The following is a 23,532-nucleotide window of genomic DNA, read 5'->3' on the forward strand; positions in this document are numbered from 1 at the left end:
CAGCTGGTCTCCTCTGAATGCTGGGAGGTCTGGGTGGCTGTGGGTGACAGTGGGTCGCTGCTATTATCACTCCAGTTTTGGTGAGCAGGACTTGAATTCCTAATAGCAATAGCCCCACGGCATTTAGTACATCTCTGGTTGGTACCAGAGTCCTAACTGGGAAGGAGGGAGGGAGAGGGGGAAGGAGGGAGAAAGGGAAGGAGGGGAGGAAGGAAGGAAGGAAGTGGGAGAGGGAGGGAGGAAGGGAAAGTTCCCATGTTGTCCAACATTATATGCAGTGCAGCTTGGGCCAAATCATATAGTGTACCCTCCTCCTCCCTCCCTCTAAAATCTCTTACATGATAAAAATCCAGGTTCTAGGGAACATCAGCAGAGAAAAACGTGGCCCACGGGCAGCTGAGCAGATTATTCAGAAGGCAGGGACCTGGCCTCTCTCACAGGAGCCAGCAGGGGCAGGAGAAGAAGCACAGCTGGGAAGTCAGGTCAGGGCTGACTGAATCTTTTGAATCTTTTGAATCCTGGCTCTGCAATTTACTCCCCGAGGCCATGTTACCAGCCTGCTGACTGTCAGTGAAGAGGGGCATAATAATACCTGGAGTTGTTTTAAAGCTAAAAAAAGATAAGCGAAGTGGCTGGTGCCAAGATGACCCCCAACAAACATCTATTTCCTCTCCCTGCCAGTTGCCTACTGGTGATGAAGGCTCATGGGTTGACTGAATAAGAGCCTCCGGAAAACTGTCAGCAGTCGTCCAGGGGAGAAACTCTCCCTTTGCTTTGCTCCCAGAGCCAGCGGAGGGCAGGGTGGCCCCTCTGGATGGGTGCGTTCTGGTTCAGAGCAGAGTCAAGGAATGTGGCGGCTAGGAAAGAGCCTCAGAAATCAGCTCTTCCCACTCCCTCCCTTCCCATCCAACGAAATGGACTCTCTGCAAGCAGCAGAGCTAGGATTAGAGCCCAGGCCCTAATCTCCAGCAGGTACTCTGGGTCCTAGGAGTGCCTGGAAGAGCAGTGTGGGTAGAAAGTGTGGGCTCAGGGGGCCCCCTGCTGCACCGCTTGTGAGCAGGGTGGCCTTGGGAAAGGGGGGAGACTCTCTGAGCCTCAGTTTCCTCATCTGCCGTTGGCACCACACTTAACTTCTCATGACGCTCATTAGGATGAGAGATCATGTGCTAAAGGTGCCTCCACAGGGCCTGGCATGGAGCAGGCATCCACAAACAGTCAAAGGAGTCAAAGGAGGCTTTAGTTACAATAGCTACACATTGATGAGTACATATACCACGTGCCAGGGGAAAGCAGGGAGGAACAAGGTGCTTTCTGCCTTGGAGTTGCTCCTAAGAAGATAAACTTCTGATCTGCTTCTCCCTGTTCAAGAATGTAAGTGAGGAAGGCAGAGAAGATGAGTGGCCTGGGCCCCCCACGTTGAGGCAGTCCGGTGGTGCCAGAGCCGGGTACAGGGGTGGGCACCTCGCTGGCACTCCCAGACCCCGAGACCTCGCACAAATCCACTCATCTCCAGCACCGCTGATTCATTTCTGCAAAGGGAGTGCCAGGGTGCAGTGCGTAGGGTGGGGGAAAGGTAAACCGGTGATGTCTAAGGCTTTCTAAGCTCTGAATTCTATGATCAATGGTCCCAAATCAGCACCAATAAATCCCGCTGTGACTTGGTTCTGTCATTTCCCTTGATTGACTTAAGATTCAATACAGAAGCTTCCAGCTAATTAAGGGGTCCAGTTGGCCACTTTGTGGTCGAGGATGGCTGGGCAGGAAGGCGCGAGAGACCTGACAGTCCTTTGCTTGTCTGGTGTGACGTGGCAGCAAGAGGGACACAGCTCCATGGGAGCACGTCTGACTCTGGTTTAGGGGATGATACGGCGGCACGTGACCTCACCACGGACAATAATTTACAGCAACCTTCCTCGGACCAGGCCTGGACTCCTTTCTGTGCTTCATATTTTCCTTTTGGAAAATGGGAACCACCTTGACACAGGGTGGGCCGTGATTATTCCTTTGAGTGTAATCTGCCGAGGATAAGACGCAGGGCAGGTCTTTTCTGAGGAGGCCCGGGTTCTTCCTCTCTCTTTCTTGTTCCTACACAGGATTCATTTAAAGTCCCGAGGCGCTTCTGCGCGAAGGCAGGGCTCCTGGAGAGAGATCCCTGCCGGCGCCTCTGCCTCCGGGCGCCTCTTGTACCAGAAACGAGTTTTGACTCGGGAACAAAGCACACTGAAAAGGCCTCTCAGGAACTGGGAATCCACCCCGTCCAAACTGGCTTTGAGTTTTGATCCCAAATTGGAACCTTTCAAGTAATTTCACATTTGATCGAACAGGGTTTTTTAATTTCTTATTTTTCCTTCTTTTCTTATATAAGGATGCAGACCTAAAAGGACCCCTGGGCACTCGTAGGTTCTTAGGAAATCTCGCTGCTGCCTTTCCTTGTAATTGCATCTGAAACTGATTAAGCTTCCGGCTCTGACCACGTGAGCAGTGAAATGGATGGGAAGGGGCGGGGCGCTGGGAATTACTTCGGGCATTCTGAGTTTGGGGACTGTCTGGATTTAAAAACAAAACGTCTTGGATATTCAGCTTCTAATGAGGTCAGGTTTGCTTGTTCCTGGGAGAAATGCCAGCCATGAAGCTGAGAAAGTCTGTTGAAAGGTCAGCATTGGGGAAGCCCCCGCCTAAGTCATGGCAAATGAAACCGCAGGCCCCTATGGTTCCTGGAGCGATTTATTTCTCTGTTTGGGAAAAGCAAACACACAAGCACAACAAACTCTCCTGGGCCCCGGGGTCCACGCTCATGGTCCTCCTGGGAAGCCCGTGTTCCCGCTGCCTTTGGAGTGGAGCCCAGGCACCACGTGGCAGACAATCCAACACAGCAAAAAGTGGCTCACCCACCCCAGTTCCTTCAAAACCATAGACACCCCCTTGGGAACCCCTTCCAGGCGGCCTCAGAGTACGTGACAATCTTCTCTACCACCAAAGGCCCTGAAAACTTAGAAATGGAATATTCGGAACCGAGCCCCACCTGTGTAGAGTGAACTTTGAGGAACTGCACGTGGGATGGGTGAGCCCAGCGGGCAGAGACCTCGTGTCACTAGTTTGCCTCTGTATCCTCTGTGCCTTGCAAAATACTTGGCATACGAACATAAAACTTTTTACTGAACGCATACATGAATCTCACAGGCATTTATTTAAAATAGCATATACCACTGATTTGGGTTTCTTTCTTTTCAAACTCTAATCTCACGAAATGTTTGACTGGTCCTTTCTAGATCTGATCCCATCTTTTTCCCCAGAGGCTACTGGAAGAAAGACTTTCGGTTAAAGGATCCAGCCCTCTAATTTAATGGTTGGGAAACAGAGGAATCTTTAAGTGGGGAGGTCACAACCAGGGACTAAAGACTCCAAGTTTGGGCGTCAACCATCTGTCCTCCCAGCCCTTGCTACCTGCCTCAAAGATGCAGTAATGTGAACTCTGCTGTCGTTAACCTGCTCCCAGGAATTCCTGTCAATAGATACCCAGCACCCGTGTTACTACTTCCAGGACATTTGAAAACTTGAACGTGAACGGAGTGATCCGATACTTAAGGCTTTTGGATGGTTCCTCCCCATGCAGACAAAGAGCCCTTTTCTGCAGCCACCTGTAGCCAACATCCCTTGCAGCCCTAACATCACAGTGTCTATGGGATTCTGGGGACTTAGTACCACTTCCTAGACGTGTGTCTTTGCAGCCTTGCCTGTAACCGTCTGTTGCATGCTTGGTTCGTTTGCTTATTTTTATGCCCCTCAATATCCTCCTATATTCCACCTTCAAACCATTGGGCCAGCACTCCTCACACACACTAAGGCATGTTGCCTTGGCTACTGAGCTCTACAGAGCTTCAAAATGTACAGTCCTTCCAAATGAGTAAGATGTTTAGACTCTTCCTCTTTTCCCAAAGCCCAAGCAGAGACAAAAAACACACTTCTGTTTGGCCTTCAGGGAAAAGAAACAAAAACTCACAGATCCCCAGACAGAAATTTTCATTTTACAATTGCGATACCACCTACCAGAACTTCCCTTTCACTCTTTCCAAATGCAGAAGCACGCACGTGCCCTTTGGTTAAGGTAGCTGTGGGCATACGCGGTGCAGTCTGTGATGACGCTAGTCTCTAGGTAACGGGATTTGTCATCTTGTTCTCCCCATTAGACTGTTAAGGTCTTCAAAGTAAAGAATGATGTCCTTTTCTTTCTCTGTAATTCCCCAGAGCTCAATTCGGTGTCACTCTGTGCCTACCAGGTGTCCAATAAACACTGCTGACAATGTAAACAGAGTTCTTAGCACTTACAAATGAGAAAATGCCCACATTCACTGTCAAAGGTTTTTGTTTTTTTTTTTTAAAGATTTCTTGGATTCAATGCGTGTGTGTGTATGTGTGTGTGTGTATGAAAGAGAGAGAAATGAAAGCCTCAGAGATGAAGACGACCTGAGAATGGAAAACATGAAGACCCACAGCGAGAAAGACCAGCACATAGAAACCCATGGGGCTCCCTCCAGGCTCAAATTTATACATTCGCGTATTTTTAAATGACGTAGCCGACATTGTGGTCCAAGATTTTGTGATTTCAGGTGTTTTACCCCACACAACCCGGCTGTGGGAAAACAGACAGGAGATGGGTGTCGTTACCACTCAACAAGCCAGGTGCCACGGCCCCAGGCCTTTGAAACACGTCACCCACACCTTCCTACTGGGCCTGGGAATTCTTGCCACCTTTGGTGAAGCTGCCAGAGTTTTTCCTTCCAAATTATAAAGTCCTTCATGAAGCCAGGCCTCAGTTACGGGATTGTTGACATTGAGTGTGACCGCTGCCACTCAACACTGGCGCCAGCAAAGCCTGCTCTTTGCCACTAGGGAGAGGAGACACTACGTAGTGGAAGAAGCCACGGCCAAGGGTTGGCAGTGTGGACAAGGCACGCCACCCTTCAAGGTGTCAGTCGCCCGGTCTGCGAGAGGAGACACAATCCCTGCGCAGCCCAGGGGCTGAAGTGAGGCTCTGCTGTAACGGGGTGACTCGTGGGCACGTGCGGGGCAGCGGGGAGTGCTCTCTGCCGCCCGGACTCACGGCCCCCTGCAGCCGGGATTTCTACAGGGCAGAGAACTGGACTAGGAGAACAAATCCCTGCCTGTGTGATAACTGTTTTAAATTTTTAACGCTTTAAAAAAAGGGCTATAAAAATATCAAATTGTAAAGAAATCAGAACAAATTAGATAACGCGTAATTACATAACGCACCTTAGTGATGAAGAGCACGCGCTTCCAAGTGGCAAAGACCCTTGTTCGAGTCCCCACTCCCCCACTTACTAACTGTGTGACCTTGGGTGAGTTACTGAATCTTCAGAAACCTGGGCTTGCTCAGCAGTAACATGGGGTTAAAAATAGTACTTGTCTGGGACTTCCCCGGTGGTCCAGTGGCTAAGACTCTGCGCTCCCGATGCAGGGGGCCCGGGTTTGATCCCTGGTCAGGGAACTAGATCCCACATGCCGCAACTAAGAGTTCGCACGCCACAACGAAAAAAAAAAGATCCCGTGTGCCGCAACAAAGACCCGGCTCAGCCAAAGAAATATTAAAAAAAAAAAATAGTACCTGTCTCACAAAGGCAATAGGAGGACTAAATGAGATACTTTGTCAAACATTCTGCTACAAAGTAAGCTCTCAAGATTACTGGCAATCATTATTATTGTTCAGTACTTCCTCCCATTATCTGGGATTCATCTTATACAAACACAGTTAAAAGTATGCAAGTAACCAAAATCTCCTCTGAACAACCAAAACAGTGTTGCAATGTAAATGCATAAAAGCCTGGGTATTTTGTTCACACAGCCATGTCCAGATTCTCATTTAGTGTGACTCTGTACACAAGTCTAAGAGCAATAATAATGATGGACACTTGATCGACCACCAACTGTGCACCCGGCACTTCACTAAATGTGTTACACTTGTTATCACACTGGATCCCCACAGTCCCACAGGTATAATCATCTCCCGCATTCTACAGATGAGGAAGTAGAGGCTGATAGAAGCTAAGTGACTTGCCCTGGGTCAAAGTGATTAAGTAAGAGACTCAGGATGTGAACTCAGCCAGTCTGATTCCAACCCACACTCTAATCAATACCCTACAGCGCCTCCATGACCATCCTGGTGATCCCATCTCCCGGCTCGTGGCAGGTTAGAAAAAAGAGCTCGAGGGGTGGAGGGAACTGAAGTGACAGGTACAGTGACATGTGATGGACTGACGGATTAATAGGGAGACAGGAAAGGGAAGGGGATAAAAAGCTCACAGAGAAAGGCTTCCACGGCCCAGCTGTCCAGACCCAGTCATATCAGGGGTCAGAACACCCTAATATGTATTCAAAGCCCCCAAGAGCATCATGATTCCACAGCACAGTGTGATAATTTTCACTCTGCCATCAAGAAAAATCAAATTGTGTGCTCAGGAAGACAGAAAACAAAATGAGGGGATGGGGGACCGTGGGTGATATATTAAAGGGGTGGGTAGATTCCGTCGGGACAGGGCATCTACGTTGAATACCCTTTGACAATTTGCATAAATAAGTCACCGCCTTTGAAAAAGATGATACACTATTGAAGTAAGAGTTAAGGAAATACCAACACCCAGGTGCATCTGGATACTTTTTGTTCGTGGATCCTTACCTTGTATTTTAACCCAGCTTCTATCAAGTCTTGAGACAAAAAACCCTTTAGTCCTCTCTGCCTCTCTCAGTATAGAATCATGTCTTTGGTGTCTTTAGCCAGGGTAGCATTTAAGGGTCTCACAAACTAATTGCATCAGGTAATTGAAAGGAACATGTATTGAAAATAAGGATGTAAAGATTATTTTTTTAAAAATGGAGGAAAAAAGGTATTAGGTGGCTTTCTTGTCACAGGCAGCTGTCACCTGGACTTTTAGCGTCCCCTTCGGGCACAGGCCAGGCTGGCAGAGAAAAAGGGACTTGTGTTAAATCACGAGACTCGTTTCCAATCAGAAGCCAGTCACGGCTTCCTGTTCATAACCTTAGCTCACTGCCCCTTAAAGTGAGATTTTGTTTTATGCCTATTGACATTATATTCCCTAAGCTCCAGAAAAACTGCTTTCAAAGTCTCAAAATGAAGCTTAGAATATGATGGCTTCAAAGGCATTTGAACCGAATTTGAAAAGATTTGAAAATAGCATTTTAAATTGATATAATTGCAGCATGATACCTTTAACAGGTCCTCTAGTTCTGGTTATCTGAGCAGGGAGAAACCTCCAGGAACCAGAAAAGCCCCCATTCACCAACAGCCCACACTCACCACGCTGGCCAGCGGTGTCCAGACAGCAGAAGAGCTGTTCCCAGTGGAAATAGAGGAGATACCCTTATCCCTCTAGGTTAGGGTTGCCAGATGTGGCAAATGAAGATACAGGACACTGAGATATAGTTGAAGTTCGGATAAGCAAAGAATACTTATTGACCATGAGTAAGTCCCATCCAATATTTAGGACATGTTCACATTAAAAAAGTATTTGCTATTTATCTGAGATTCAGATTTAACTGGGTGTCCTGTATTTTCTCTCTCTCTACTGTGGGCTCTGACCCCCTAGGAGATTCAGGATGGGTGGGAAGTCGGGGCGAGCGGGGGTTCCGCTTACCAGCCTAGGAGAAGAGCACCACTGACGGCCCCGGCTGGCATTCTCTCTCCTTCAAGCACCAGGCTCCCCTCCCTTCCACCCCTTCCTCCTTTCTCTCTAAGGAGGCTCCATGGCTCCAGCCAATCCACGGTCTTCCTTAGGAGACACCTCTGGTCCCTCTGGCTGTCACCCCCCATAACACACCTCCTCGCCCCACACCGAGGTGCACGCGCGGAGGCAGACGGTGCTTGTAAGAACTTGTTTGTTTCTACGTTCTATTGTGTCTTGATTTGTTTCCCAAGAAAAGCTGCAGATGGGCTTTGGAGGGGCTCTTGATTGGAGATTTCCTTTCATTTTTTTCTTTCCCCGTATAGACCCCCCCTCCCGCCCACTGTATTCAGATGCCAAGAAGTAAGTCGGTGTTTGTTCCCTGCGATGATAATTTCAAGACCTGAATTAAAGTGAGGGCTGAGCCAGCATGCCCAGCTTGCCTAGGAGAAGTTTCTATAGACTCTATACCCACAGACACTGGCCTGACTCCAGCAGTGGACGCTCTGACCACCTCCCACCCCGACCATTTCATACCACTGATTAGTGGTCTTTAGTGAACCACACTCAAAAATAATCACATACATTTAACAAAAACAAGGAGGAAAGATCTCTTGGTTTCAGGCTTCCAAGCGTGTGCTTGCAGCAAAACATTTAGAGCCAAGCCATAAAATGAATGGAAATAGGAGGAAACACTGACACAACAATAAAACGAGGGGTGAGATTAATGATGCCATAATACAATCTGTTTTCATTTGGTGCAGAGAAAATTAATTTTTGAAGACATTTCATTTAACTTTGCAATATTTTGCAGTGTAACCTTTGACGCTTGAAACTTTTCTCTTTCATCCCCTTTAAGCCTGAGAATGGGGGAAGCCAGTTTTATGTCTGGTTGTAAGTATTGCTTCATGGCAGATGACCAGGCTTGCTGCCTCTGCAAGCAATGTGTACTCAGGGAACAGAAGTTATTGCTGACCATAATTCTCAGCTCTTTACCTCCTATTGAAACATCCACTTTAACAAGCCAAAATTCAACTTCCAAAAGAATAAGATGTGATACCTTCCAGAGCAAGGCACCGGGGTGGGCTGGACGACCAGATAAGGTTGTGTAAGCACTCAAGATACTCCGACCCCTCCAGTTTGAATCCAGGAAAGCAGTGATAGGAGATCACAGTTCCCACTGGGAAGGAGGTCTGGAACTCGGAGATGTTCACATAGCCATTAGAAGAGGCGAGCGGTCTCAGGCAGCCTGCGACGTGGGAAAGAAAAAGGAAAGTGTTTCACGTGGTCATCTTTGTACACCTGAAAGACAAAGCACTATATGTCTTTCGGTTTCCCCCGCTGTAAACGTGGCATGGCCTCCGAGGACTGCACACCTTGGTCTTAAATGCTCAGACCTCCTTATCAACGTACCTATTCTATTTCTAAAGCAGGTATTTGCTTTTATAGTTGCAAGTGGCATCGAGAGGGTGACACGAGTAGGGAAGTAGTAACGGGAGGTGGAGCTGAGGGTCGGGACACCCCTAGCCGGTGGTTCCAGCCCTGACTGCATGTTAGAACCACCTGAGGAAATGTTTAAATTAATTTATTTTTCATTGAGGTATAGTTGATTTACAATGTTGTGCTAATTTCTGCTGTACAGCAAAGTGATTCAGTTATACATATATATACATACATTCTTTTTTATATTCTTTTCCATTATGGTTTATCACAGGATACTGAATATAGTTCCCAGTGTGATACAGTAGGGCCTTGTTGTTTATCCATTCTGTATATAATCGCTTACATCTGCTAATTCCAACCTCCCACTCCCTCCCTCCCCCAACCCCCTCTCCCTTGGCAACCACAAGTCTGTTCTCTATGTCCGTTTCTGTTTCATAGATAGGTTCATTTGTGTCATATTTTAGATTTCACATATAAGTGATATAATATGGTATTTGTCTTTCTCTGTCTGACTTACTTCATTTAGTATGATAATCTCTAGTTGCATCCATGTTGCTGCAAATGGCATTATTTCGTTCTTTTTCATGGCTGAGTAATATTCTATTGTATATATGTACCATATCTTCTTTATCCATTCTTCTGTTGATGGACATTTAGGTTGTTTCTATGTCTTGGCTATTGTAAACAGTGCTGCTGTGAACATTGGGGTGCATGGATCTTTTTGAATTAAAGTTTTGTCCGGATAGATGCATGGGGGCGAATTGCTAGGTCATATGTTAATTCTATTTTTAGTGTTTTGAGGAACCTCCATACTGTTTTCCACAGGGGCCCCACCTACTTGCCTTGCCACCAACAGTGTAGGAGGGCTCCCTTTTCACCTGAGGATATGGGTCTTCGTTTCTGTGCGAGGGCTTTCTCTAGTTGTGGCAAGTGGGGACCACTCTTCATCGCGGTGCGTGGGCCTCTCACTATCGTGGCCTCTCTTGTTGCGGAGCACAGGCTCCAGACGCGCAGGCTCAGTAACTGTGGCTCATGGGCCTAGTTGCTCTGCGGCATGTGGGATCTTCCCAGACCAGGGCTCAAACCCGTGTCCCCTGCATGGGCAGGCAGATTCTCAACCACTGCGCCACCAGGGAAGCCCTCACCTGAGGAAATTTTTAAAAACACCAATGCCCAGCCCTGTGCCCGGGTCAGTATCCAGCCTGGGCACCCCTATCTTTTTTAAAGCTCCCCACGTAATCTTAAAGTGCCATCAGGGTTGAGAACCACTGAGGTGCCACAGAGGAAAGAGAGACTATTTCCTGTTTCAGCAGTGGTGGTGGGCAGCTTGAGAAGGTTAGGATGCAAACTGGATCCCATGGCAGCAGATAGTGGAAGACACCTGTCTGACGTAGTGCAATGAAAGTTTTGAAAATCCCATTGTGTTTTAGGTGAAATAGGAAAGTAACATGTAATGCAGTGGTTCTCGAACTTGAGAATAACCCAGAGAGGGCTTGTAGGACAGACTGCTGGCCCACCCACCCAGAACTTCTGGTTCAGTGGGTCCGTGTGGAGCTCAAGGATTTGCACTGCTGCAGGTTTCCGGGTGCTGTTGCCATAGCACCAGGCTTTGAGCAGACGTGCCGTAGCGAGTTTGTGCACCATGCACAGAATTCTGTGTGCCATCTCAGTGAGCATGAGGCCTGGATCCCTGCTTCTGTAAAACAGTAGCTGCCTTTTGTCCTGAAGCCTGTGCAGCCCAGTGGAACATTCCCAGTGGCACAGCAGCCCACTTGGTGTGGCATCTGCTGTGATCAGTGAATTTCTTATTGGCTTCAGCAGCTTCACTGGAGGGAATAATGACCCTGCAGAGCTGTGCTCTTCCCGGGGAGAACTAATTGTGTGTGTAGTAAATAATGGATAATGGAAAAACCTACTTTCCCTTCCAATCACCAAGCACAAATTATATCACGCAGGCACTGCAGCAGATGATGGAACTCCTCTCTTAAGATGACTCTGTGACACATTACAATACAAGCGTCGAAGAGCCACGTATTCAGCGAACTGCTTGGGTCGGCGCCTTAGACTGTGGTGTCTGTGTCTGTATCAGAGCAGACACAGACACCACAGTGAGGGGTGCACAATGTAGGAGGCATTCACTCTGGGGCCGTCAAGGGTCAACCTGCACTGTTGCATTCTGGTGTCCTGGAGCCCCGCAGACCCCACAGACCCCAAAGATCCCTGCCCGGAACAAGCCACACTCAGGATGGACCAGACCAGAAATGCATGGTGCCCAGCCATCGTTTTGGGCAATCCCAACTGTCTTAAATGATTTTTTTTTTTTCGGAGCTGAAAACTGACACTGTTCATGGCAAAAGTGAAATGTGTGGAGGGAGGTTGGCAATCGGGCATAAACAGGATCAATAATTGAGAAAAAAAAAAGATAAGCAAATCAACACCAACAGGGGAATGTGTTAGAACCCTGAGCAGGGTTCCAATGTGTGGGCACACGTGACTGTGCCCCTGCCTCCTTCTGGGAAGGAGTGTGGTTCTAAGCTACCCATGTGGATAAACTGCATCCCCTAAGTAAAAAACTAACTCTGACCCACAGGGAGCAGGAAGCATCGGGCCATGGATCTCTAAAACACAAAGTTCCGGGGGAAAAATGGCCTTGGAATGGTTCCCACCTCCGACCCCAAAAGGAGATGAAAGGGGTTGGAACACGTGCAGCCAATCAGAGAAGGAAAGCTATGTCCACTCTTGGTTGGAGGACAGCCTGTCCTAAAAATACAGTAGAAAACTGGCTTCGACTCAATAGTTGAATGTGATTTCTATTTGCACTTCGAGATAATAGAGAGACGGTTCTTCAGGCTGTAGCCCCTGGATCTATAGGTGCAAATAAAAATTACAGGATGAAATGTCACTTGAAGGGCCAATTATACACACCCTGGGGGCTAGAGAGGTGTCAGGCTGTCTAAAGCAACCGTGCTGTGCCCACGCGAGTGGATGGCAAGGTGCAGGGGCTGGAGGGGGGTATCAGGGCCCAGACCAGGGGCACCTCCTCTGTGGGGACCGAGGGATCTGAGGAGGGCTGAAGGTGGGCTGTGGGCTGTATTGCTGTTTGAAGAAGCACACCTTTCAAGAGCAGCCGGCCAGCTCTTTTGTTGCTGCAAAAAACATCGAAGCTGTGTTATGACTGAGATTTAGTAAGGGGTGCTAGAGGGGAGGGGCAAGAGGGCGCAGACAGAGCAAGAGGCAAGCCTGCACCTGAACTCGTGACAATGACACCCCAAGATGTCTATCACCATAGGGCATTTAAAAAAAATCATTGGGATAAAAAGAACTCCTAAAGAAGCGTACTGTATTTAAGGGACGTAAAAGGAAATTGAAAGGGTGGGAGAACCGAAAGGCAAGTGGAAAATATGAAAGCAAGAAGGGGTTGGAGTCTGAAATAATTTTCTTGGCCGTTGCTCGGATAGCGCCGCAGGAGTGGAACGAATCCATGGCTAATAAAGTTCATTTGGATAAACAGCCCCACCTGAAAGCCGGCTGCTGATTCTCTGGAGAGTCTCTAGGAGTATAAATAAATCAAGTGTCTCCTTTAAGAATGTAACACATAACACGCTAAACAACCCAGAAGCTTCTGGGGAGAAATGCAGGAGGGTGAGGACCTGGGTTGCCTCTGTCCTCCTAATCCTGAAGCCTTTGTTTCTTCAAGGGGCCGTGACTCTTAAACTCTCACATAAGGAAATGATTTATTTCCAACTATGGAGTGCACAAAGCAATATCAGAGTCTGCCCGTCATGATTTCCAAGCAGAAAGTTGACATCCATCTCAACTTTAACATGCCAGTGCTTTTGGTGTAAATAAGATTGCTAGCCCTCTCCCTTGGATTATGAATTATGCATGGGCTTCTTGGTCCTTTGGTCCAAGTCGCATGTCAAAAAATAAAATCAGAATTAATGGGAACTCGAGGGCTTATTTTCACAAATAGGGCCCTCTGTGTCGGCCCAAGCAAATTTAAAAAACGCAAGAGGATAAATATTCATCGTACGGTTTGGATGAGATTTGAATTTGATTATTTTTCTGCTCCTCATGCATTATAAAAAAGGATAACATTATTAAGAGAAAATAGCCTCTGTAAGATTGGCTTTAAATATATTCGCACCACAACCGAAATCAGTATAAATGCTGTTATTTCCATTAAATACACAATAGTTCATCATTGGGTTCACAGCCCAGTTACAAGGCTCCTAATTCTGCAATGACTTTTGGTTTCTTAGAATAAAGGAGACATCCAACACACTAAAGAATAAGGTATTTCCCATTTAAACTTTAAAGCTGGGTGTATAGAGCTGGAGAGAAGCACAGGGAATTGTGGGAAGATTCCAAACACAGAGCTGTGGTGATCAGTGTGCAGTACAGCTGAACCATGAGGTGTGCGTGGCTTTGTGTTTCCCCCTGTCATCCTATTAGAGAAACGTGTACACGCTCCACAGTCAAGTCTGAAAGAACAGCTGAGAACCACAGCCTCAGCCCCGTACCTCGACAGATGGGCAGATGGTCCCACGTTCCGTCATCACGACATAATGAAACCTTGTTGTACAGGTCAGGGTACCGGATCTTGAATCCTTCATGACAAGTGATGATTAATTTATCTCCATGTCTGTATGTCTTGTTATGAATCTCGGCATCTTCAATTTGCGGGATGCGGCAATCTGCAATTGCGTAAAAAGGATACATTATTTTTGGAATTCAAACAGTTGTGGTGCACAGCTTCACAAGAAAGCTCTTATTTTCACACCTGGTCTCAACCTACACGGCGATCTGATAAATGGTTCCTTAGTTATCACTAGACTCAGGCCCCAAGGGCAAGCGGCAGAAGCTGCAGAACCTGCTTCACAGACAAATAGGAAGAGGGGTCGAGGTGCCGAGGTCCAGGTCCAAAAGGAACCTTGTTTTCTGCCCGCGACACTTTACACCCTACAGTTGAGCTTACAAGCAATTTTGGAAACGAGTGAAGAAAGACCAAAGCTGGGGATTCACCTGAACTATCTAGCTGGTTGCCCACTTGGCTGGGTTTGTGGACCGTGCGCTGCACCGAACAGCCTGGCTGGATGGTCTCGCCTGGTCCCCCCGCCTCTGCCTGTGGGGTGAGGGCCTGGGCCTGATAAGAAAATGTGCTTTGCAAAACAGCAGGCGGCGGAGCTGGGGCTGCATTTGCTATTAGCATTTCCCATCCACCTTATCTGTTTTTAAAAAGATAATAAATAGAGCAGCACATACTACTGCCAGTATCACAAAAGGCTCAGAGAAAGCAAATGTTGTCTTTGAAAAATGGAGTCAGAGCAGAATGCAGGTGACTGGGAGGGGAAGAGGCGATGGAGTCAGGAGAAGGGTGTTGGGGGGACAATCATGCAACAAAATGATTAAAAGAGAAAATAAAACTGATCAATCGTAACTATCCGCTTCTAACTCTAGCTACCTCCGGTTTACCCTGCGGGCCACTCCACTCTGCGCTGGGAAGTTGGGATCCTGCTCCCGCTGGACCCTCCCCCTCTAAACACCGCCCAACTAATCCCATCTAATTTTTTTTTTAAATATATATCGGAGTAGAGTTGATTAACAATGTTGCTGTGTTCGTTTCAGGTGTACAGCAAAGTGATTCAGTGATACGTATATATGTATCTTTTCAAATTCTTTTCCCGTGTAGATTATTACAGAATGTTGAACCGAGTTCCCTGTTCTATACAGTAGGTCTCTGTTGGTTATCCATTTTAAATATAGCAGTGTGTACACGTCAGTCCCATCTGGTTTAAGTCACTTTGTTCACCACGTGTCTCTCTTCATCTCCTGTTTTAAAGTCCCTGATTTTACACGCATGTATGCTTGTAAGCATGAGCTATTTATTTATTTCTACTTTTAGAGTCAGGTAGATGAGTTATGTTTCCAGTTTGCTGCTTCTTCGTTTTTTGAGACAAGGCAAAATTTAAAAACAGCACTTTGATGATCATAGAAGCTTCCTTCGGAAATTTCTCAGTGGGTTTCTCAGCCACTCCCCAAAGCCTAGTGAATCCAGGATAGGTTGGAATAGTATTAATAGGAAGTCTGACCTTCAAGTTCCTCTAAGCTTTGAACGATTAGCTCTAGGGTGATGAACCTTGGGAACCCTGATGCAGGTGGCTGGCTTGAGGGTGGCTCTGGGAGCTGGGAACTTGGGTAGCTTTCAAAAGATCATGTCCCAGGAGCTTTGATGTGGGGTTGAGGCTGGGTTTACTGGGAGCAATCTGACAACAACGGACTCCAGAAAACAGAATGTTAGTGACGGGAAAGCCTCGGGCAGAAGAGGCCTCCCAGGCAGAGGAGGGCCCTGGCAGCTGAGAGCCCAGGGGTGGTGGCCATTCACCATCTCCTATGAGTCCTCCGGAGGCAAACGCTTGCGAGCCCGGCTCTGCCTCGATCTCAGCCCTCATTCCCACCATTAGCTTGAGAGCAGGGACTGTGTCGCCACTTCCTCTGACATTCCCTCCGCGCCTCCAGACCTTTGTACACACCTGGCAGAGAAAGGCTGAGGGAAGCCATGTGGACCTTTGCCCGAGAACGCTGTGCGCCTGCAGCCCCTTCGAGATGCTGATTAACAGGCTTTCGGAGCAGTCCTGGCAGCTAAGCCTTGCCCTGAGGAAACCCATCATCAGCTCTTCCCTTTGCCTATGGATTTCAACAGAGAGAGTCTTGGCTGGAGAACAGGGTTCTGGTTTCCATCTTACTTCTCATTTTTGTGTCTCAGGCTGCAGAAAGAGGTTTCCTAACTGTTCGTGTTTAACCAATAGTTTTTCTGCAAGAATAGCTGAATTCCTCCCAAATCAATCCCAGAATAATGATGACGGGAGTCACAGATAATTGACAGTTCTCTGCACACCGCTGCTGCCTTCTTCTTAATGGAAAATGTGAATTACATTTTTTTCAATATCGCTATGCAGAAATTATTCACAGCAAATAAAAACACATTTGTCAAGGCATCCGTCTGTAAAATCTGGGCTGTAAATAGATCCTGTGGTAGTAATTTATATGACTAACAGTTATTTTCATGGTTGACTTAAAACTTATTCAGGAATTAACCAGGATACTCAGGAGGCGGCCAACTAGTGGCAGTAAACTCAATGGACAGAACTGGCCATTTGAACACTGTGACATATGGACACTGGCTGACCAGGAGCGGAAGCACCCAAGCCTTGTTTCCAAGAGTGGCTTCTCTGCATAGTGGTCTATAGTATAGAATGCTTTGAACTTCTAATTAGAATGTCATGTTTCCATAGGCAGGGGACTATAGGTTCAAAGGGAATTCACAGCCTCCCAAATGCCAGTAATTATGTACTCTACTCAAAGAAGAGTCAGCATAGAGAGTGATATAGGACCAATTTACTATGTGAGTGGAACCCCATATCCACTGGGGAGTCAAAAGTTGGAGTTCAAACTCCACCAAGGTAGAGAGGCCAGAAGCGGCCATGCCCTACGCGTAAGCACAAAACTCAAACAGACCAGCTCTAACAATGCCTAACCTAAACCTTGACAGGAGAAAATACCATCCAGAGCCTTTCTAATTATTTTTTAATCCAGAATGTCTGGCACCTAAGCCCCCCAAATGAAGGAGGGTGAAGTAGAAAGAAGGCTTTGGAATAAATACATGTCCTAACCAGTTATTGGTAGCAGTCAACAACTCTGGACCTTATTTCTCTGGAAAGACATAAACCAGTATCTTTAGTCTCTGAAAAGAAACATGCAATCTTCATCAATTCTAAAGTTTCATATAGAAATAACATGATTTTCTATAGCACAAATGCATCCAGCTGACACAAAGAATTTGTAAAAACTGCTTCAAAAATATTGTTACCAAAGAAATATACCTATGAAAAAAGGTCTATCAATAACTGATTCTGTCAAGTAGAATCAGGTCAACAGTCAAAACTTTTGTCTACAGGGTATCAATGGGCACTTTGGAGATAAATTTGAGGGATATCAAAAGCTTCCATTCCAGAAATCATTTTTCACCAGCCTATCACTATCATTATTTTTGTATCTTGCTACTAGTAACAATGAGGTTTTAATATGATAAATAAATAACAGAGTGGATAAAAGGCCCTAAGGCAGTACTACACATGTATACCTACGTACAAATCAATTGATCAGATTAGTTGCAGAGAGCGGAGTCCTAAAGGATGGAGCAGGAAAGAGAAAGAGGAATTTTGAAGAATATGTGGCGTGTGTTAGAGTTACTTCTCTTTTATTTAATTAATTAATTTATTTATTTTTATAAATTTATTTATTTTATTTATTTAGTTTTGGCTGCACTGGGTCTTCATTGCTGCGCATGGGCTTTCTGTAGTTGCGGCGAGCGGGGGCTACTTTTTGTTGCGGTGCGCGGGCTTCTCATTGCAGTGGCTTCTCTTGTTGCGGAGCACGGGCTCTAGGCACGTGGGCTTCAGTAGTTGTGGCACACGGGCTCAGTAGTTGTGGTGCACACGCTCTAGAGAGCAGGCTCAGTAGATGTGGCACACGGGCTTAGCTGCTCTGCAGCATGTGGGATCTTCCCAGACCAGGGCTCGAACCCGCGTCCCCTGCATCGGCAGGCGGATTCTTAACCACTGTGCAACCAGGGAAGTCCCAGATTTGTTTCCCTTTAAAATGTTAGTTATACGTGAAAACAAATCTGATTCCTTAAAAATGCTAAGTTTCAACATTAATATGCCCCTCAAAGTGTTCCTAGGAACATGAATACATGATACACTCTCAGATTCACAATTCATATTAGCATATTAAAGGCTCTGAAAGCCTTGCTGTAAAGAATTCTACTGGATCTTGTTTAAGCCAGCACTTGTGAAGCTTATTATTCATCCATCAGTTCATTCATTCATTGAGTTATTGAGTACTTTCTCTAGGCCCAGTACATTCTAGGTGCTGGGGATAGAGAAAAAGTCAAGTATCTTACTCTTACGGCATTTGCAATGAGGGAGACTGCTAACAGGCAAATTATCAGGTAAGTGAGCTAGAAAATAACAGGCAATCATCACTGCTATGATGAACACATAACAAGGTAATAGGATAGGAACTGACTTGGGCACTCCTTTAATTTGTGTAGACAGGCAAGGTGCCTCTGAGGAAATGCCTTTTATTAAGCTAAGACCTAATGACAAGAAGAATCCAATCATGTGTGGACCAGGAAGAAGTTTCAGCCAGAGGGAACAGCTACTACAAAGGCCAGGAAAGAGCTCAGTGTCCTTAAAAACACAAAAGAGGATCAGGGACTTCCCTGGCGGTGCAGTGGTTAAGACTCCATGCTTCCAATGCAGGGGGTACAGGTTCGATCCCTGGTCGGGGAAATAGGATCCCACATGCCACACAGCATGGCCACAAAAAAAAAAGGCTAATTTCATGTTAAAAAAAAAAAATTAAAATCGGTGTGCCTGTAGTAAGCAAGAGGGAGATGGAAAGTCAGATCGTGCAGGGCATTGTAGATGAGGACAGGGGATTTCGTTTTATTTTAGTGTGGCGGGAGCTCCTGGAGCTTCTAAAGCATGGGCCATGACATGCTCTGTGTCATGTGGGTACATGCAGTAAAGGGCTGGCCTTGCCAAAAGGGAGTTCTGGCCTTTGCCCTCAGCTCCTGGGAATTAACCTCTAAGCCCCTGGATTGTTCTACCCAAGATGAGTATCTTTGTTTATCTGGAGCTTAGCATAGACCAGATAGTCTATGCTAACAATGTGACTTAGGCTGGGAACGTTGGTCCCTACAGTTATCAGCTCTACTTTCGAAAGAACTGGAGACACATAAGTGGCCAACTACATCTACATGACCAAGTCCCAGTAAAGATGCTGGACACCAAGCCTCAGGTGAGCTTCTCTGGTTGTCAATACTCCGTGTGTTTTGACACACATTGTTGCTGGGAGAACAGGCACTGTGTGTACAGCTCCACTGGGAGAGAGCAACTGAAAGCTCATGCCTGGCGCTTCCTAGACCCTGTGTGCCTCTCCCCTTGGATGATTTTAATCTGTGTCCTTTTGCTGTAATAAACCATAATCATGAGTACCATCAGTCCTTCTGGTGAATTATTGAACCTGAGGATGGCCTTGGGGACTTCCAAACTTGTAGCTGGAATCAGAAATTGATAGTCTTGGGGACCCTTGAACTTGCAGTTGTTTTCAGAAGTGATGGTGGTTTGGGGGGGGATCCCCAAATCTTGTACGACAAAATCCTTTTTTCACTTAATATCTACTAACATCCCTCAGAGTCACTGTTCTGTATCAGTGCTGTTCCACACCTCTACTATTCTACATAACTACTGTTCCATGCAGTAGTATCCAGAGAACACTGTCCTGACCGCCATAGTTTACTCAGGATCAGGCTGAAGATGCTGAATGGAGTCAACTGTGGCTGATGATGTCATCATAAACAAGCAACATAAGGCAGAGAAAAGTAGAGGCAAGAGTTGGTGCTGTTCAGAGAGGAGGCGACTGGAGAGAGTGGACGCTTCACAGAAAAAGGGGCACCACCATGTGGGTAGTTTTGCTTTGGGAGCACGGCTAGTTCAGGCTGTTTCTTTCTTCTTCATAGGATATTGACTCCTATGAAGCCTGAAGAAGCATCAGGACAGGATATTCAAGACCCTGTGGGGCTCTCAGCCGAATGTTAATGTGGAATTATCATCAGGTCATGCTTAAAACCACTGAGAAAAAGGCATGTGCGACGGATGTGGGTGGAGTAAAGTTATTATAAGTAAGCATGTTGCTTGTACTTAGTGTTTTTCTTTGACCTACAGATTGGTATATTTTATTTATCTGTGGTTGACGAAGGCAATTATTACCAGTGTTTTGTTATTTAAAGTATTTATTTTTATATTTAACACTTGGATAATAATTCTCTGTGGTTTCTTAGCTGTCCACTCTGAAGGACTAAGAATGTTATATATTTCTTTTAAGCATACATGGAACATTTACAAAAATTGACCATACTTGGGCCATAAAGTCTCAAAATAATTCAAAAGACTGAAATTATAGAGCACGTTTCCTGGCCACAGTGAAATTAAAATAGAAATGAATACAGTTATCCCTCAGTATCCATGGGGCACTGGTTCCAAGTAGGACCTCCCCCTAACCCCATGGATACCAAAATCCACAGATGACTCAAGTCCCTTATACAAAATGGAGAAGTATTTGCATACAACCTACATGCACTCTCCTGTATATTTCAAATCATCTCTAGATTACCTATAATCCCTAATACAATGTAAATGATATGTAAATAGTTTCAAATAATAATATAATAATATAAATGCTAGGTAAATAGTTGCCAGTGTGCAGCAAATTCAAGTTTTGCTTTTTGGAACTCTCTAGAATTTTTGTGTGTGTGTGAATATTTTCAATCTGAGGTTGGTGAATTCTGGTGAAACCTGTGGATACTGAGGGCCAACTGTTTGGAAACTAAGTAAAACTCCCATATGTTTGGCAATTAAGTAATACCTTTCTAAAATAATCCATGGGTCCAAAAAGAAATAACAATAAAAATAGAAGGTACTTTGAATAGAATAGCAATGAAAATACTACATATTAAAATGTATGCTCACAGACAAAACTATGGCTCTAGATTTCCCTTTAATCATAAGTGCACATATTAGAAAAAGAGAAATATCTGAAAATTAAGAATGTACACCTGGCAGTTGGTTAGGTCAACTTTGTTAATTTCGTTGTTCAAGTTTTCTATACCTAGTAGGTTTGCTTTTTCTTGATTGCTCTATAAGTTGCTAAGAGAGGAATGTTTAAAGCTTTCACTGTGTTTATGGACTTGTCCTTAAAGAGCTCTTTTTGTAAAGTCTTATGTCATCAGGCATTTATTTTTTATTTATTTATTTATTTATTTTAATTTTTTGGCCGCACCACGTGGCATGCAGGATCTTAGTTCCCTGACCAGGGATCAAACCCACGCCCCCTGTAGTGGAGCGCAAAGTCTTAACCACTGGACCACCAGGGAAGTCCCTGTGGACTTGTCCTTAAAGTTCTATTAACTTTTGCTTTATATATATTGAGGTATATTATTAGGTACACACAAATTTAGAATTATTATTAAGTACCCAAATTAAGAACCCCTCTAGAAAAGTTAGAAAAAGGACAACTGAACCTGAAGAAATTACAAGGAAATAAATAATAAAGAAAATAGCAAGCGTTAATGAAATAGAAAAGAAACATATGTAAGAGAGGATCAACAAACCCAAAAGTCTGTTTTTTGAAATCAATAAAATTGGTATATCACTGATGAAACTGATCAAGAAACAAAGAGGGACCCCACACATAACCATAAAAGAATAAAAAAGGGACAGCATTACAAATGTTACATTAAAATAAAAAAGATGTCAGACTTCCCTGGTGGTGCAGTGGTTAAGAATCTGCCTGCCAATGCAGGGGACACGGGTTCGAGCCCTGGTCTGGGAAGATCCCACATGCTGCAGAGTAACTAAGCCCATGCACCACAACTACTGAAGCCCGCACGCATAGAGCAAGTGCTCTGCAACAAGAGGAGCCACCGCAATGAGAAGCCCTTCCACCGCAACGAAGAGTAGCCTCCGCTCGCCGCAACTAGAGGAAGCCCACATGCAGCAATGAAGACCCAAAGCAGCCAAAAAAAAAAAGATGTTGTAAAAAACTTTATACCAAGAAATTAGAAATTTTAGATGGAGTCAAATTCTAAAAACAAACAAAAATTGTACAATTTACCAAAAATGACACAAGAAAAAATAGAAAGTGGTTATAATCCCACAAAATATTAAATAAATTAAATTCAAAACTAAAAACCTTCCCACAAAGAAAACTCCAGGTCTAGGTGGCTTCCCTGTGAATTCTACTAAACATTTAAGGAAGAACGAATACGCTTCTTATACAAACTCTTTCAGAGTTCTAGTCTGTAGGACCAAAACCACTCATTTTATGAGTGCAGAATAATCTGGATTGTAAAACCTGACAAGAACGTTACAAAAAAAAGAAAAATTCACAAAAACAAAACCCATATATATGCTGTCTACAAGAGACCAACTTCAGACCTAGGGACACATTCAGATTGAAAGCGAGGGGATTCAAAAAGATTTGCCATGCAAATGGAAATCAAAAGAAAGCTGCAGTAGCAATTCTCATACCAGATAAAATAGACTTTAAAATAAAGAATGTTATAAGAGACAAGGAAGGACACTACATAATGATCAGGGGATCAATCCAAGAAGAAGAAGATATAACAATTATAAATATATATGCACCCAACATAGGAGCACCTCAATACATAAGGCAACTGCTAACAGCTGAAAAAGAGGAAATCGACAGTAACACAATAATAGTGGGGGACTTTAACACCTCACTTACACCAATGGACAGATCATCCAAAATGAAAATAAATGAGGAAACAGAAGCTTTAAATGACACAATAGACCAGATAGATTTAATTGATATTTATAGGACATTCCATCCAAAAACAGCAGATTACACTTTCTTCTCAAGTGCGCACAGAACATTCTCCAGGATAGATCACATCTTGGGTCACAAATCAAGCCTCAGTAAATTTAAGAAAATTGAAATCATATCAAGCATCTTTTCTAACCACAACGTTATGAGATTAGAAATGAATTACAGGGAAAAAAACGTAAAAAATACAAACACATGGAGGCTAAACAATACGTTACTAAATAACCAAGAGATCACGGAAGAAATCAAAGAGGAAATCAAAAAATACCTAGAGACAAATGACAATGAAAACACGATGATCCAAAACCTATGGGATGCAGCAAAAGCAGTTCTAAGAGGGAAGTTTATAGCTATACAAGCCTACCTCAAGAAACAAGAAAAATCTCAAATAAACAATCTAACCTTACACGTAAAGGAACTAGAGAAAGAAGAACAACAAAACCCAAAGTTAGCAGAAGGAAAGAAATCATAAAGATCAGAGCAGAAATAAATGAAATAGAAACAAAGAAAACAATAGTAAAGATCAATAAAACTAAAAGCTGGTTCTTTGAGAAGATAAACAAAATTGATAAACCATTAGCCAGACTCATCAAGAAAAAGAGGGAGAGGACTCAAATCAATAAAATTAGAAATGAAGAAGGAGAAGTTACAACAGACACCACAGAAATACAAAGCATCCTAAGAGACTACTACAAGCAACTCTATGACAATAAAATGGACAATCTGGAAGAAATGGACAAATTCTTAGAAAGGTTTAACCTTCCAAGACTGAACCAGGAAGAAACAGAAAATATGAACAGACCAATCCCAAGTAATGAAATTGAAACTGTGATTAAAAATCTTCCAACAAACAAAAGTCCAGGACCAGATGGCTTCACAGGTGAATTATATCAAACATTTAGAGAAGAGCTAACACCCA

General features: G+C 44.7%; 1 protein-coding gene across 5 annotated transcripts in view; it reads right to left on the reverse strand.

Annotated features, from left to right (window-relative positions):
• The window catches only part of SUSD4 (sushi domain containing 4), a 138,540-nt gene that overhangs the window by 23,635 nt on the left and 91,373 nt on the right, over nt 1-23,532 (reverse strand). For all 5 annotated transcript variants that reach the window (XM_082389955.1, XM_082389953.1, XM_082389956.1 and 2 more), the window contains 2 exons: nt 13,661-13,834; nt 8,755-8,943 (listed from right to left, as the gene is read on the reverse strand). In XM_082389955.1, coding sequence (XP_082246081.1) covers nt 8,755-8,943; nt 13,661-13,834 — 363 coding nt within the window. The remainder of the gene's footprint in view (nt 1-8,754; nt 8,944-13,660; nt 13,835-23,532) is intronic.

This window comes from Balaenoptera borealis (genome assembly GCF_965194805.1).
Source record: "Balaenoptera borealis genome assembly, chromosome: 1".
NCBI classification, from domain to species: domain Eukaryota; kingdom Metazoa; phylum Chordata; class Mammalia; order Artiodactyla; family Balaenopteridae; genus Balaenoptera; species Balaenoptera borealis.